Source organism: Triticum aestivum, chromosome 3A (genome assembly GCF_018294505.1).
Source record: "Triticum aestivum cultivar Chinese Spring chromosome 3A, IWGSC CS RefSeq v2.1, whole genome shotgun sequence".
NCBI classification, from domain to species: Eukaryota; Viridiplantae; Streptophyta; class Magnoliopsida; order Poales; family Poaceae; genus Triticum; species Triticum aestivum.
The window spans coordinates 516,885,121-516,899,307 of record NC_057800.1 but is presented as its reverse complement, the minus strand read 5'-3'; the positions used below and the strand labels follow the sequence as shown (position 1 = coordinate 516,899,307).

General features: G+C 46.1%; 1 protein-coding gene across 1 annotated transcript; it reads left to right on the top strand.

The window, feature by feature from the left end:
• Positions 1 to 10,629: 10,629 nt before the first annotated feature.
• LOC123058521 (protein IQ-domain 26) lies at positions 10,630 to 13,397 on the top strand. The gene is made up of 4 exons (XM_044481235.1): positions 10,630 to 11,166; positions 11,240 to 11,538; positions 12,153 to 12,326; positions 12,434 to 13,397. Exons 2-4 carry the CDS (start codon positions 11,242 to 11,244, stop codon positions 13,085 to 13,087), a joined length of 1,125 nt encoding a protein of 374 aa, XP_044337170.1. The 5' UTR covers positions 10,630 to 11,166; positions 11,240 to 11,241; the 3' UTR covers positions 13,088 to 13,397.
• The last annotated feature ends 790 nt before the right edge of the window (positions 13,398 to 14,187 follow it).

Genomic DNA, 14,187 nt, shown 5'->3' with positions numbered 1-14,187 from the left:
TAATAGTAGTAGATGAAGGCAGGAGTCAGTCTACTTGGTCGCGGACGTGATGCCTATATACATGATCATGCCTAGATATTCTCATAATTATTCGCTTTTCTATCAATTTCTCGGCAGTAATTTGTTCACCCACCGTAATACTTATGCTATCTTGAGAGAAACCACTAGTGAAACCTATGCCCCCCCCCGGGTCTATTCTCTATCATATTAATCTTCCGTCAATAAGCTATTTCCATTACCTTTTATTTTGCAATCTTTACTTTTAATCTTTATCATAAAAACACCAAAAATATTATCTCATCATCTCTATTAGATCTCACTCTCGTAAGTGACCGTGAAGGGATTGACAACCCCTTTATCGTGTTGGTTGCGAGGTTCTTATTTGTTTGTGTAGGTACGAGGGACTTGTGTGTGGCCTCCTACTGGATTGATACCTTGGTTCCCAAAAACTGAGGGAAATACTTACGCTACTTTGCTGCATCACCCTTTCCTCTTCAAGGGAAAACCAACGCAGTGCTCAAGAGGTAGCAGCGATTTGCGTGTAGTCTCCTACTGGATTGATACCTTGGTTCTCAAAAACTAAGGGAAATACTTACGCTACTTTGCTGCATCACCCTTTCCTCTTCAAGGGAAAACCAACGCATGCTCAAGAGGTAGCATACCAAGCTTTAGCATCACCCTTTAATGAGAACAGGAATAATTTGAGAATATAATAATAGCGAATTTTCTCATCATGAGCAAAAAGGCTGGCTATGCCATTCAACTTAGTAAGATGTGCCACAGCAGTTTCAGTTTCATAACCATGGAAAGGATCAGATTCAACCAAAGTAATCAACTCTGGGTCGACAGAGAATTCATAGTCCTTATCGTCAACAAAGATAGGTGAAGTAGCAAACTGAGGATCACATTTCATTTTAGCATTCAAAGTCTTTTCTTTATACTTGCATAATAATATTTCTAGATCATCTCTATCCTTACAAGAAATAATATCCCTAGTTTCCTCCTCATCCATAACATAACCTTCCGATACCTTTGGCAATTCATATCTATGAGGGCTAGTTATAATAGGTCTTTCAAGATTTTCAATTCCAAGCTCTTCATCAATTTCAACATTCTCAAAAGCTTTAGTTCTAGCAAGTTGTTCATCAAGAAATTCACCTAGTGGCACATTATCTTCAAGCAAGGTACTAGCATCATTGTAAATATCATTCATAGCAGAAGTAGCATCATCAATAACTTGTGACATATCAGGATTAATAACACGTGGTGGTGTTGCAAGTCTACTTATAACAGACGGTGAATCAAGTGCAGAGCTAGATGGCAGTTCCTTACCTCCCCTCGTCTTAGAGGAAAAAATCTTAGTCTTAGCGTCCTTAAGATTCTTCATAGTAATAATTTGATAATAATCCCAAGTGACTCAACAAATATAGCTATGCTCCCCGACAACGGCGCCAGAAAAGGGTCTTGATAACCCACAAGTATAGGGGATCGCAACAGTTTTCGAGGCTAGAGTATTCAACCCAAATTTATAGATTCGACACAAGAGGAGCCAAAGAATATTTGCAAGTATTAGCAACTAAGTTGCCAATTCAATCACACCTGGAGACTAATTATCTGCAGGAAAGTGATCGGTAGCACTGTAATATGATAGCTTTGATAGTAGTGGTAGCAGCAACAGTAACGGTAACAGTGATAGTAATAGTTTTGTAGCAGTGACAATAGTAACATCATCAGTAGTTACTTAGCAAGATCAGTATGTAGGAAAATCGTAGGCATTGGATCAGTGGTTTATTGGATGATATTCATCATGTGACAGTTACAACCTAGGGCGATACGACACTAGCTCCAGTTCATAAATATAATGTAGGCATGCATTCTATAAATAGTCATACGTGCTTATGAAAAGAACTTGCATGACATCTTTTGTCATACCCTCCCGTGGCAGCGAGGTCCATAAGGAAACTAAGGGATATTAAGGCCTCCTCTTAATAGAGTACCAGAATAAAGCATTAGCACATAATGAATACATGAACTCCTCAAATTACGGTCATCACCAAAAAGTATCCCGCATATTGTCATTACAGGGTTTACTCATCATAACACGTAATAGGTGACTATGACTTGCAATATCGGATCTAGAACATAGATATAATGGTGATAACATAAACGGTTCAGATCTGAATTCATGGCACCCGGGCCCAAAGTGTCAAGCATTAAGCATAACAAAGTCATAACAACATCAATCTCAGAACATGGCGGATACTAGGGATCAAGCCCTAACAAAACTAACTCGATTACATGATGAATCTCATCCAACTCCTCACCGACCAGCGAGCCTACGAAGGAATTACTCACTCCCGGTGGAAAGCATCATGTAATTGGTGGTGGACGAGGGTTGGTGATGACAAAGACCGAAGATTACCCTCTCGGGAGCCCCAAACGGACTCCAGATATGGCATTCCGATGAAGAACGGGAGGTGACGGCGGCTCCGTATCGCGAAATGAGATAATTCTTCCTCCTTGATTTTTCTCTCCGAAAATAGTATTTTATAGCATCAGAGCTAGGGTCTGCGGGGTCACCAGGTGGGCATAACCCACTTGGGCGCGCTGGAGGGGGGGGCCCTGGTGGGTTGTGCTCACCCAGGGCCCCCCTCCGGTGGTTCTTGGCTCTAGTATTTTTCTTCATTTATATAAAAAATCCTCGCAAAGTTTTGTTCCAATCCGAGAACTTTTATTTCTGCACAAAAACAACACCATGGTAGTTTTGCTGAAAGCAGTGTCAGTCCAGGTTAGTTTCATTCAAATCATGCAAGTTGGAGTCCAAAAAAAGAGGAAACACGTTAGGAAAAGCGGATACGATGAAGACGAATCATGCCTATATACATGATCATTGCCTTGGATATTGTCATAATTACTTGCTTTTCTGTTAGTTGCCCGACAGTAATTTGTTTACCCACCGTATGCTATTTTCTCGAGAGAAGCCTCTAGTGAAAACTATGGCCCCCGGGACTATTTTCTATCATATATTAAAAAAAATACCTTGCTGCAATTTTCTTTTATTTATTTTATTTTGTATTTTTTCAGATCTATCTATCAAAATCTATACAATTTAATCTTGCTCGTAACTGTTGAGGGATTGACAACCCCTTTACACATTGGTTTGCAAGTATTCGTTGTTTGTGTGTAGGTGTTGTTTACCTAGTGTTGCTTGGTTCTCCTACTGGATTGATAACCTTGGTTTCATAACTGAGGGAAATACTTATCTCTACTGTATTGCATCATCCTCTCCTCTTCGGGGAAATCCCAACGCAGCTCACAAGTAACAGGAAGAATATCTGGCACCGTTGCCGGGGAGATATCATCAACATCTATCAAGTACTTACACTTAAACTTTCATCTCCTTTCATTTACTTTATTTGCCTTTTGCTTCTCATTTTCATCTCCCCCGCTTCTAAAAAGTTTTTACAAAAATACAAAAATATTTTCTGTTTGCCTTTTTACGGGTTTTGCGTGTTTTCTTGCTTGCCCATTTATCGTTATGGATAGTTCTTCCCTTGCTACGTGCACTCCTGAGAATGAAGTTCTCAATTTTAAGCAAATGTGAGGAGAGAATTTAAAAGATGCTTGGTATAGGATTTGCAATGCTCATAATAGATCAACTTGAAAGCAATTCACTATTGTTCTTCTTCGCAATTTTTATGTGGGAATTAGTAGTGCTTGACACTATTACCGGAGGGAATTTCTTGATGTGTCCCTCTATGAATGCTTTCAACGCTATGGGAAATTTAGTGGGATCACCACCTATCAGTGTTAATGAAACGGTTTTAACTTTGGAGCATGTTATGCAAAGGTTAGATGCTATTGAAAAGAAGATGCCTACCCTAGAGCATATTTATAATTTGGGTAAAAAGATTCATAACCATGTCACTCAATTTGGATCAAAGGTAGGAATTACTCTAAATATGGTAAAAGAGAAAGAACCAATAATTAATGAAAGAGTAGAACAAAGTCCCGCTAGGATCGATAAGTTGGAATAAATTATTAATAATTCGGGTTTTGTTTATTCTTCCGTTAAAACTATTGAAAAAACTCCTCCTAGCAAGAATTGCAAGTTTATTTATGTTCCTAAAGACAAGGGTGCCATGATTAGCAACAATAACGAAGATCTTAAAATGATTAGAGTTCACCCCAATTTCATTGATTTGATAAAGGAACCAATATATAGAAATAAGTCTCTTGATTTTTTCCTAGGAGTGTTATTATTAAAAAATATATGTGCTAAACTCCTAGGAAATATGGTTTTGTAATTGAGGAATTGGAAACCAAAGATGACAACACTTGAAACTATGCATTACGCCTAGCTAGCGGTGTAAAATAATAACGCTAGTTGGGAGGCAACCTAATAGTTATCTTTAAAAAAAATTCCTTTCTGTTTTTCAATAAATATACAATTATGCTACTGTTATGATTGTGTTTTAGTGTTTTAATTAGTGTTTGTACCAAGTAAAGCCTTTGGGATGATTAGGGTGATAGTTAATTTGATTATGTGCATTAACATAAACTTTTGCGTCTAGTAGCAGAATTGTTAAAATTTGCTGGAGCGTGATAAAATTCTGAATTTTTTAAAAATGATTTTTTGGAGTTACAGAAGTATGGTCAAAGTTCAGACTACTACAGATTGTTCTATTTTTTACAGATTTTGTTTTCATTGCATTGTGTGCTTATTTTGATGAATCTATGAATTGTATCGGGGGGTATAACCCATGGTAAAGTTAGAATACATTAGCTATAATGCAATAACAAAATATGAATGGGTTTGCAACAGTAATTAAGGTGGTGATTTGTTTTATTATACTAATGTATCTCACAAAGGTTTTGTTAAGTTTTGTGTGATTGAAGTTTTCAAGTTTTGGGTGAGATCGCGGTGGATGAAGGAATAAGGAGTGGCAAGAGCCAAAGCTTGGGGATGCCCGAGGGACCCCAAGGTAATATTCAAGGACTCCCAAGCAACTAAGCGTGGGAGGCCATGGAGGGCATCCCCTCTTTCTTCTAATGAGCATCGGTACTTTTACTTGGAGCTATATTTTTATTCGTCACATATCATGAGTTTTACTTGGAGCGTCTTGTATTATATGAGTCTTTGCTTTGTTTGATTTTTAGTTTGTCACAATCATCCTTGCTGAACACACTTGTTTGAGAGAGCCACACACATATCATGATTTTCCAGAAGACTCTGTGTGCTTCACTTAAATCTTGTAGGGATAACTTTCTTTGGCCATGTTATTTTGAGAAGACATGATTGCTTTGTTAGTATGGTTGAAGTATTATTGTTTTTATGTCAATGCTAAACTTTTGTTTTGAATCTTATGGATCTGAATATTATTGCCACAATAAAGAAGATTGCACTAATAAATATGCTAGGTAGAATTTCGCATCAAAAATTCTATTTTCATCATTACCTACTCGAGGACGAGCAGGAATTGAGCTTGGGGATGCTTGATACGTCTTCAACGTATCTATAATTTTTGATCGTTCCATGATATTATATTATCTGTTTTGGATGTTTTATATGCATTAATATGCTATTTTATATTATTTTTGGGACTAACCTATTAACCTAGAGCCCAGTGCCAGTTTATGTTTTTTCCTTGTTTTTGACTTTTACAGAAAAGGAATATCAAATGAAGTCCAAATGTGATAAAACTTTACGATGATTTTTCTTGGACCAAAAGACACCTAGAAGACTTGGGGAGAGGGCCAGAAGAGTCCCGAGGAGGCCACAAGCCCTTAGGGCGCGCCCCAGGGGGGCGCCCCCAGGCTCGTGGGCCCCTCAGGAGTCCCGTAACCCTAGCTCCACCTCTATATATTCTCAAATATTCCCCAAACATCAGAAGCATCCACCAAAATACTTTTCCACTGGCGCAAGCCTCTGTTCCCGTGAGATAGCATCTTGGGGCCTTTTCCGACACTCTTCCAGAGGGAGATTCGATCACAGAGGGCCTCTACATCAACCTTGCTACCCTTCTGATGAAGCGTGAGTAGTTTACCACAGACCTAAGGGTCCATAGCTAGTAGCTAGATGGCTTCTTCTCTCTCATTGATCTTCAATACAATGTTCTCCTTGATGTTCTTGGAGTTCTATCCGATGTAATCTTCTTTTGCGGTGTGTTTTGTTGAGATCCGATGAATTGTGGATTTATGATCATATTATATATGAATATTATTTGAGTCTTCTCTAAACTATTTTATGCATGATTAAGATATCTTTGTATTCCTCTTCGAACTATTGGTTTGGTTTGGCCAACTAGATTTGTTTTTCATGCAATGGGAGAGATGCTTAGTTTTGGGTTCAATCTTGCAATGTCCTCACCCAGTGACAGAAGGGGTAGCGAGACACGTATTATATTGTTGCCATTAAGGATAAAAAGATGGGGTTTATGTCATATTGCTTGAGTTTATCCCTCTACACCATGTCATCTTACTTAAAGCGTTGCTTTGTTCTTATGAACTCAATACTCTAGATGCAGGCAGGAGTCGGTCAATGTGTGGAGTAATAGTAGTAGATGCAGAATCATTTCGGTCTACTTGTCACGGACGTGATGCCTATATTCATGATCATTGCCTTAGATATCGTCATAACTATGCACTTTTCTATCAATTGCTCAACAATAATTTGTTTACCCACCGTAGTCAAGAGAGAAGCCTTTATTGAAACCTATGGCTCCCGGATCTATTTTCCATCATATATTTTCATATCTATAAACCAAAAAACCCAAACATACCTTACTGCAATTTATCTATATTTACTTTAGTTTGCTCTTTTATTTATCTTTTATACCAAATCTCTATTAGATTTCACTCTTGTTTGTGACCGTGAAGGGATTGACAACCCCCTTTTCGCGTTGTGTGCAAGTGTTTGTTAGTTTGTGCAGGTGCATATATTGGAGACTTGCTTGTGCCTCCTACTAGATTGATACCTTGGTTCTTAAGTGAGGGAAATACTTATCTCTACTTTGCTGCATCACCCTTTCTCTTCAAGGGAAAAATCAACGCAAGCTCAAGAAGTAGCAGAGGGTAGGACAAAAGATGTCATGCAAGTTCTTATCGCAAGCATGTATGACTATATACAGAATACATGCCTACATTACATTGATGAATTGGAGCTAGTTCTGTGTCGCCCTAGGTTATGACTGTTACGTGATGAGTGTTATCCAACATAATCACCGATCCAATGCCTACGGGATTTTCACATATTGATATTAGGTAAGTTACTAGTGTTGCTGCTACTATCACAATTGCTGCAAAACTACCACTGCTACTGTTGCCATTATTGTTACTACCATTGCTCTCGCTATCAAATTACCACATTACTGTGCTACTGATCACTCTGCTGCAGATATTTAGTCTCCAGGTGTGGTTGAATTGACAACTCAACTACTAATACTTGCAAGTATTCTTTGGCTCCCATTGTGTTGAGTCAATAAATTTGGATTGAATACTCTACCCTCGAAAACTGTTGCGATCCCTTATACTTGTGGGTTATCATGTCTATGTGAGATTATGCCATGAATAATCATAGCTATAAGTTGCCGCTATTCTGTCAACTGCCCAAATGTTTTTTGTTAACATGCTATTACTTTCTTTTGAGAGAGAAGCCATTAGTGAACCTATGGCCCCAGGGTGTATTTTCCATTAATACAAAATCTCCTACAATTTGCTATTTTACTTTCTTGTCGTTTTCTCTATCACTATATATTCGCTTTTAATCTTATAACTAGCATGAACAAGGGGATTAACAACCTCCTTGCTATTGTTGGGTTCAAGCAATTTTTTGTTTGTTTGTGTGTAGATGTTGCTCACATTGATAGCTTAGTGCCCCCTACTGATTCGATAAACATTGGTTCTTTACTGAGAGAAATACTATCTGTTGCTGTGATACATCATCTTTTCTCTTTGGAGAATCCAACATCTCAAAGCATCTCCAGCCGGACGCCCCAAACCCACCTCATACGCCCGGGCGGGCCGCCCGGTCACTGACCTGTCACGTTTTTGTGACCCAGACGACCCCCTCAAACGGGTCTCAAATGCCCGGGCTGACCAGCGCCCCTTATACCCAGCCCAAATATGGGGCGGTAATGGAGGCGCCCGGGCATATGCCCGCCACGTAGGACTGACGAAGGGTTCCCACACGGACTTGCCCGGAAACCCGGCGGTCCGATGGACGCCTCCTCCGTTGCCATGGTGTGCATACCACGTGGTGCCGCTCTGGCTCACCGCCCGAGAGCACATCAGCCTATTTAACCCGGCCGGAGTCCCGCAACTCTAGTCCATCCACCTTCCCCGTCTCCCCGTCGCTAGTCTGAGCCCATCCACCTCCTCTCTCTCCTGCTTCGGCGCTCCGCCCACGCTTCGGCGCTCCGCCATGGTCTGGAGTAAGATCACCTACTATGCAATGCTCATGCCGGAGCGCCGCACCGAGATCCAGTAGGAGATCCGGGCGAGACAAGCCGCGCGACAGCCCACATCGCTGTCGGGCTGCCTCCGGACTCGCCGGAGCCGGAGTAGGAGGAGTCGGGGAAAGAGGAGGAGGACGAGCTGGCGTTGATGGAGGCGGAGGAGCCGGAGCAGCAGCTACTGGGCTTCAACATGGAGCAGGCGGAGGCGGAGTTCATCGTGGCCCAGTCTGACGAGTTGCCGGAGCAGGAGTCCATCCAGGATGAGGCCTATGTGGAGGCCAACCGGGCGTTCCTCCGGTGGGAGCAAGCGGAGTCCGACGCACTCCTCGCCGAACTCGACACGGAGATAGAGGTGGAGGAGGCCGGAGCAGAGCAGCCAGAGGAGACAGAGCTGCAGCTGCCGCCAATCCTGCCAGACCCGGGCACGAAGATCGTCGACATCTCCGACGATGAGTAGCTAGGTGATCGACATAGTACGTAGGTCATTTTGTTTGCATGTCTTTGTATGGATTTTAGAATCTAGTATGACATGTCCGAATGCAACAAGTGAAATTTGAGACGTACTAGGTCACTGCCTGCGTTCGCGAGCATTTGAAGGGCCATATTTGACATATCCAGCTGTAGATGCTCTCATACGAAAGTAGCACTAGGCCTCACACATATGAACACCTCTATTTGGCACGTTGAAGACTTTGTTAAGAATTGTGTCAACCCTAATAGGAAAGTCATGGCTTCTCTTACCCTGCGTGTGTTGTGGACAATTTTGAACGAGAGAAACTCCGGCATCTTCCGTCACAAGTGCCTCTCCACCAATTCTCCTCAACACCATCATAGTCAACGCAAAACTTTGGGTAATTATGGGTGCCAAAAGACTTGGAGTCAATCATGTCGTGAGAGTACCCATTCGTTGTGTTAGGGGCCTCTATAACACAAAAACTATGCTATCTTCTTATAATATATGATAATCAGTAAATGAGGCAAATCTTGTGTCCCCGTTTTGAAATAATAGACTGCCTTGCTATTGTAAACTCGAGACAATTTACCACATGAGCGGTGTGGTGTGTGAAATTTGTAGTCGACTGATCAGCAGTCGGACTCCGTATTAAATAGCGATAACACAAAACTTTGGCACATCTCGCACTTAAAAGCTGCACAGGAGAACTGATAGCGATGACCTGGTGCTACCTTTCCACGCCGCCTGAAGCTCCCGAGAGCACAAAAGAAGCTGACCACCCCGTATAAAACCGAGAACGTCCATCCATGCGTTGCCGTGGTGTAAAGACGAGCTACATAGCACTCGTTATAGCCACGGAACAAATCGTGAGGGGCGGGGCAAAGCGTTACTAACCGCGCTGACAGCCATGAGTCCAGATCGAGCAGTAACGAAATTTAGGGTAGGGCTAGAGCCGCTCTGCTCCATTCCGAGAAGGAATCCAGATCGAGTAGGAGTAAGTTTGGCCGCTTCGTCCGTGGTCCCAAGGTTGAACCCAGATCGAGCAGCGACGTTGACGGCGACTGTGGATCCCTCTCCCCGTTCTGCCCCGTTCTGTGCACGAAACAGTGGGAACGCACAAGCGAGATCCGCTACACCCCCGGCGTCCGTACCCACCTGGTGCTACGTAGTACTACGTGCTCCGTTGCCGCAATATTCTATCCACCCTCGTCTCGTGGAGGGCATTCCTCCATGCGCTTCGTACTGGGGGCACACGGTATACAAGTCGCCGAACGAGGGTTGCCCGAGAGGGAAGTGCCCAGGGGCCAAGGCCGCCGCTGTGTGGAGCAGAGCTTCCGAGAAACAGAAGCGGTTCGCGACGGTTGCTCATGTACGTACGTACGTACGTGAGTCCATGCTGCATGAGTGGCATGGTCCCGAGCCCCGACCGATCCGTTTTGGAGGCGGTCGCGAGTGAATGATTGTGCATTGCCGTGTACTGCCAGGTTGCCTGATCAACGGCGGCTTGTTGTTGTTTCTATCTACTCGATCGTGCAGCAGCGGCGCATGTCGGTACTGCTAGCTCTCGTACGTACGTACGTACGTACATATGTGGACTTGAGTTGGTCTTTTGGCCGGCGCATTTGTTGGCTTGCGCGCGCGCGCTCGGCGGTGGCGCTACCAGTCTCCTTCGCGATCCGGTGGTGCCGAGACCCACGCGTCAGTTGTGCTCGCTCTCCCACCTATATCCCTCCCGCCTCTCCCTCCCCGCCCGCTGGAGTAGAAGTAGTAGGAGTAATCCGCTCGCCGCCGCTGCGGTTATCCGTTCGAGGTTGATGCGCTGCAAAGTTTCCTCTTCCGGGCTGGCTGGCTGGCTGGGCTGGAGTGACTCACGTAAACTTCGCCGCTCCGCTCCGGCCACCGGCCTTTCCATCTTTTGCCGCTGCTCCCTTACCTGCCCCGCAACCGCGGGTTGATTGCCTGCTTTAATCTCGTGCCTTTCCTCTCTCTCATTTTCCAGTCGGCCCCGTTCATTTCTCCTGGATTTCGCGTACAAATCGCCCTTCCCTTTTCCATTCCAATTAATACTGCACGAGCCGTGATGTCGCGTACGGAGTCGACAAGCTGTATATAAGCCATCGCTGTGTTTCTTCCGTCCTTCCTCTAGGTTTCTCCTCCCATAGCTTCCTGTCCCCAAAAGCTCCTTTTCTCTCGACTCAACTCAACTCGGAGGAGCCTCTGCGCCAGTGCGCCGCGCCCTCGGGCATAGTGGGCTAAGTAGTGCCTTCTCCTTCTGAGATTCTTCATCTTACTGACGCTTCGTTGCGCTGACGCTTGTTCGTGTCCGCAGAGATGGGGCGTGCCATGCGGTGGCTCAAGAGGCTGCTCACGGGCAGGAAGGAGGCGCACGGAGGCGGCAAGGAGATCCATGCCGCGACCGACTGGCATGACGCGGCGGTGAAGGAGTCCACCAAGAGATGGAGCTTCGTGAAGCAGAGGAAGAGCGGGGTTGACGCCGGGAAGCGGCCCTCAGAGCCTCTCGCCGCCGCGCTGGAGGTGAAGCCATGCCGCTGTGCCGGCGGCGAGCAGGCGGGAGCACGCGAGGAGAAGGCGGCCGTCGTGATTCAGAAAGCCTTCAGAGGCTACCTGGTATGCTCTTGATCATCATCCCGTTGATTCATATCTCCATCGTACGTCATCTCTGTATAAGTTGGTTGGGATACTGCTGACCGCGTGCGTGTCCGAGCTTCGGTTATGTTCATCATTTCTTGCTATCCGGTGTGCTGAAATGGCTTGAACAGTCCCGGTGTGCGCCCGAATTCTGACGTTAACGATGCAGATCCTCCCACCAATTATTTTAGTGGATAGGTTCACACTGTTTATGCCAGACCCGTCAGTTATTTTTGTATTATCTGTTTGGATTAGCGGGCTAAACGTCGCTGTATGTGATGTCACCGCTGGTCATGTTCCTTTCCATGATGGACAGTTGGTAGTAGTTGTTAACTCTTCCTCTGTCCCTGTGCAAAGTCGGCACGTTGATCTTGATCGGCTGCGCAGTTCTTTACTCTGCTTCGGGCCTTCAGCAGCGACTTCTCTGGATAAATAAGCTCTATTATGTTGGTTCGGTGTCAGTGTAGTGGTTACTGATTACGCAGTTGTGACATGATCCTATTTGGCCAAGCTGAGTTCTTTAGTCCTTGGCCCGATGCAAGTTGTTTTGGTTTAAGTTTTGAATCTTCGGTGACAATAATGCATGGCTTCAGGCTAGGAAGGCGCTCCGCGCTCTCAGATCACTCGTCAAGCTGCAAGCTCTGGTCCGAGGCTACCTCGTGAGGAAGCAGGCGGCTACGACTCTGCACAGGTTGCAGGCGCTCATGCGGCTGCAGGCCGATTCCCGCGCATTCAAGAGCGCCTCCTACCGGAAATCCATGGAGCAGGTCAGGCCCCGAATTTGAACTCATCGTTCGTGTTGATCAACGATCACGAGTTCACGGATGTATATTGAGTTTGATGTGCTTTCTGCGGCGTGTTTTTCGCAATGTAGGAGAGGATCGTTGCGCAAGATGCTCGGATGAGGACGCCGCCGGCCAAGCCGGGGCACCGCCGGAGGCTGTCCGACAGCACAGACTCCAACTACGAGCGCAGCCCGCGGATTGTGGAGATGGACACGTGCCACCTCCGCTCCCGGTCCAGCCGGATGGTGAGCAGCGGCCGGTACGCCACCGATCGCTCGTCCGGCCGCCTCGCCCCGGACGTGGCCCTGCCGTTCTCGCCGCGGTCTGTGAAGCAGCCCCCGCGGCTGTGCACCCGGCGTGAGCCCGTCAGGCTCGCCAAGACGGCGCAGAACACGCCCCGCTTCGGCGGGCCCGACGCGCCCTACACGTACGACTCGCCTGCCAAGAGCGTGGACGGGCTGGCGGCGCGGCCGGCCTGGCACCGGGACCTGCTCGCGAGCCCGCGGTACATGGCGGGCACGGCCTCGTCGGCGGCGAGGCTGCGGTGCCACAGCGCGCCCAGGCAGCCTGAGGATGCGCCGAGGGCGAGCCTGACCCAGCGGGATGCTGGGCCGAGGAAGTCGATGTGCACGCGGACGCAGCATGGCGGCCTCTGCTTCCACAGCTCGGATGCCACCCACACGCGCCGCTCCGACCTCAGCGACGACGCGGCAAGAGATTATTACTTGGACAGGATGTGGTGATCGTCTGATCTATGAGATGGAGGCGGACGGACGGTGGTGTAAGATACCAGTTGTTGCAAATTGCTGGATAGTCTCCGAATTTTGTACATGCTTAGTTGTTAAATTTTCTTTCTTGATGACATCTACGAGCTGCTAAAGTGTTACTACAACCACAATATTTTGGGACGGAGGGAGTATGTCTTAGCTCGTAGTAACACTTTGGCATGTGCCAAAAACGTTTTTATATTTTTGGACTGAGGAAGTAATAAGTAGTGTGAAAGTCTGAAAGTTTACGACATCAATGAAGCATCTACAACCACAATTTCCTATATACTGCTTGTATGCCCACGGGCGCGGCAGTGTCCAAACAGAAGCCATTTTAAACCCTCCATAGCCATAAACCCAAACAGAAGCCGTTTTGAACCCTCCATAACCATAAACCTGAGAAGTTGAAACCATATTTCATACAAACCCATACATACTACGTAGATCATATGGGATAGCATAAAAACACCGCAATTCGGACGTCGGTCAGCAACATAGTTCCTCCAAAAGGACCGACGGAGTTCAAAATTCAGCCTAAATAGAAGATAATAAAACAACTAAAATATAAACATAGTATTGGAGCAAACGGAGTTCACCACTTCCTTGCCGGCCGCTTCCCCTTGGGGTCTTGGTGGCTGTCCTCGATGTATGCATCCGCGGCGGGGTGCGAATCGCCGTCCGTCGTGTCGATGTCATCGTCGGAGGAGGACGAGGACGAGATGAGGAATCCTGTCATGCGGCGGGCTTTGCGGTTCTGCTCCATCGCTAGCCGGGAGGCTATCTCCGCTGACACCTCCTTCTGTCACGCCAACTTCGTCGATTACTTGAGCGTCTTGTGGAGAGTAGACGTGTTCTTGCGACGTTGACGACGGGCATCCGTTTCAGCAGAGGTGTATGACCGTCAGATTGCGAGGGGAGCTGCATCATCATCCTTGGCGGGTGGAAGCGACTCCGACACAGATCTGGACGACACGCAACCGCGCCTCGCTACGCCATGCGCTGCCGCCTCATCGCCTAGCAGTAGGCGCGGCCCGCCGTCTCTGGCTGCTTCTGCCGTGCTAGCGGGCTGGGGTTGT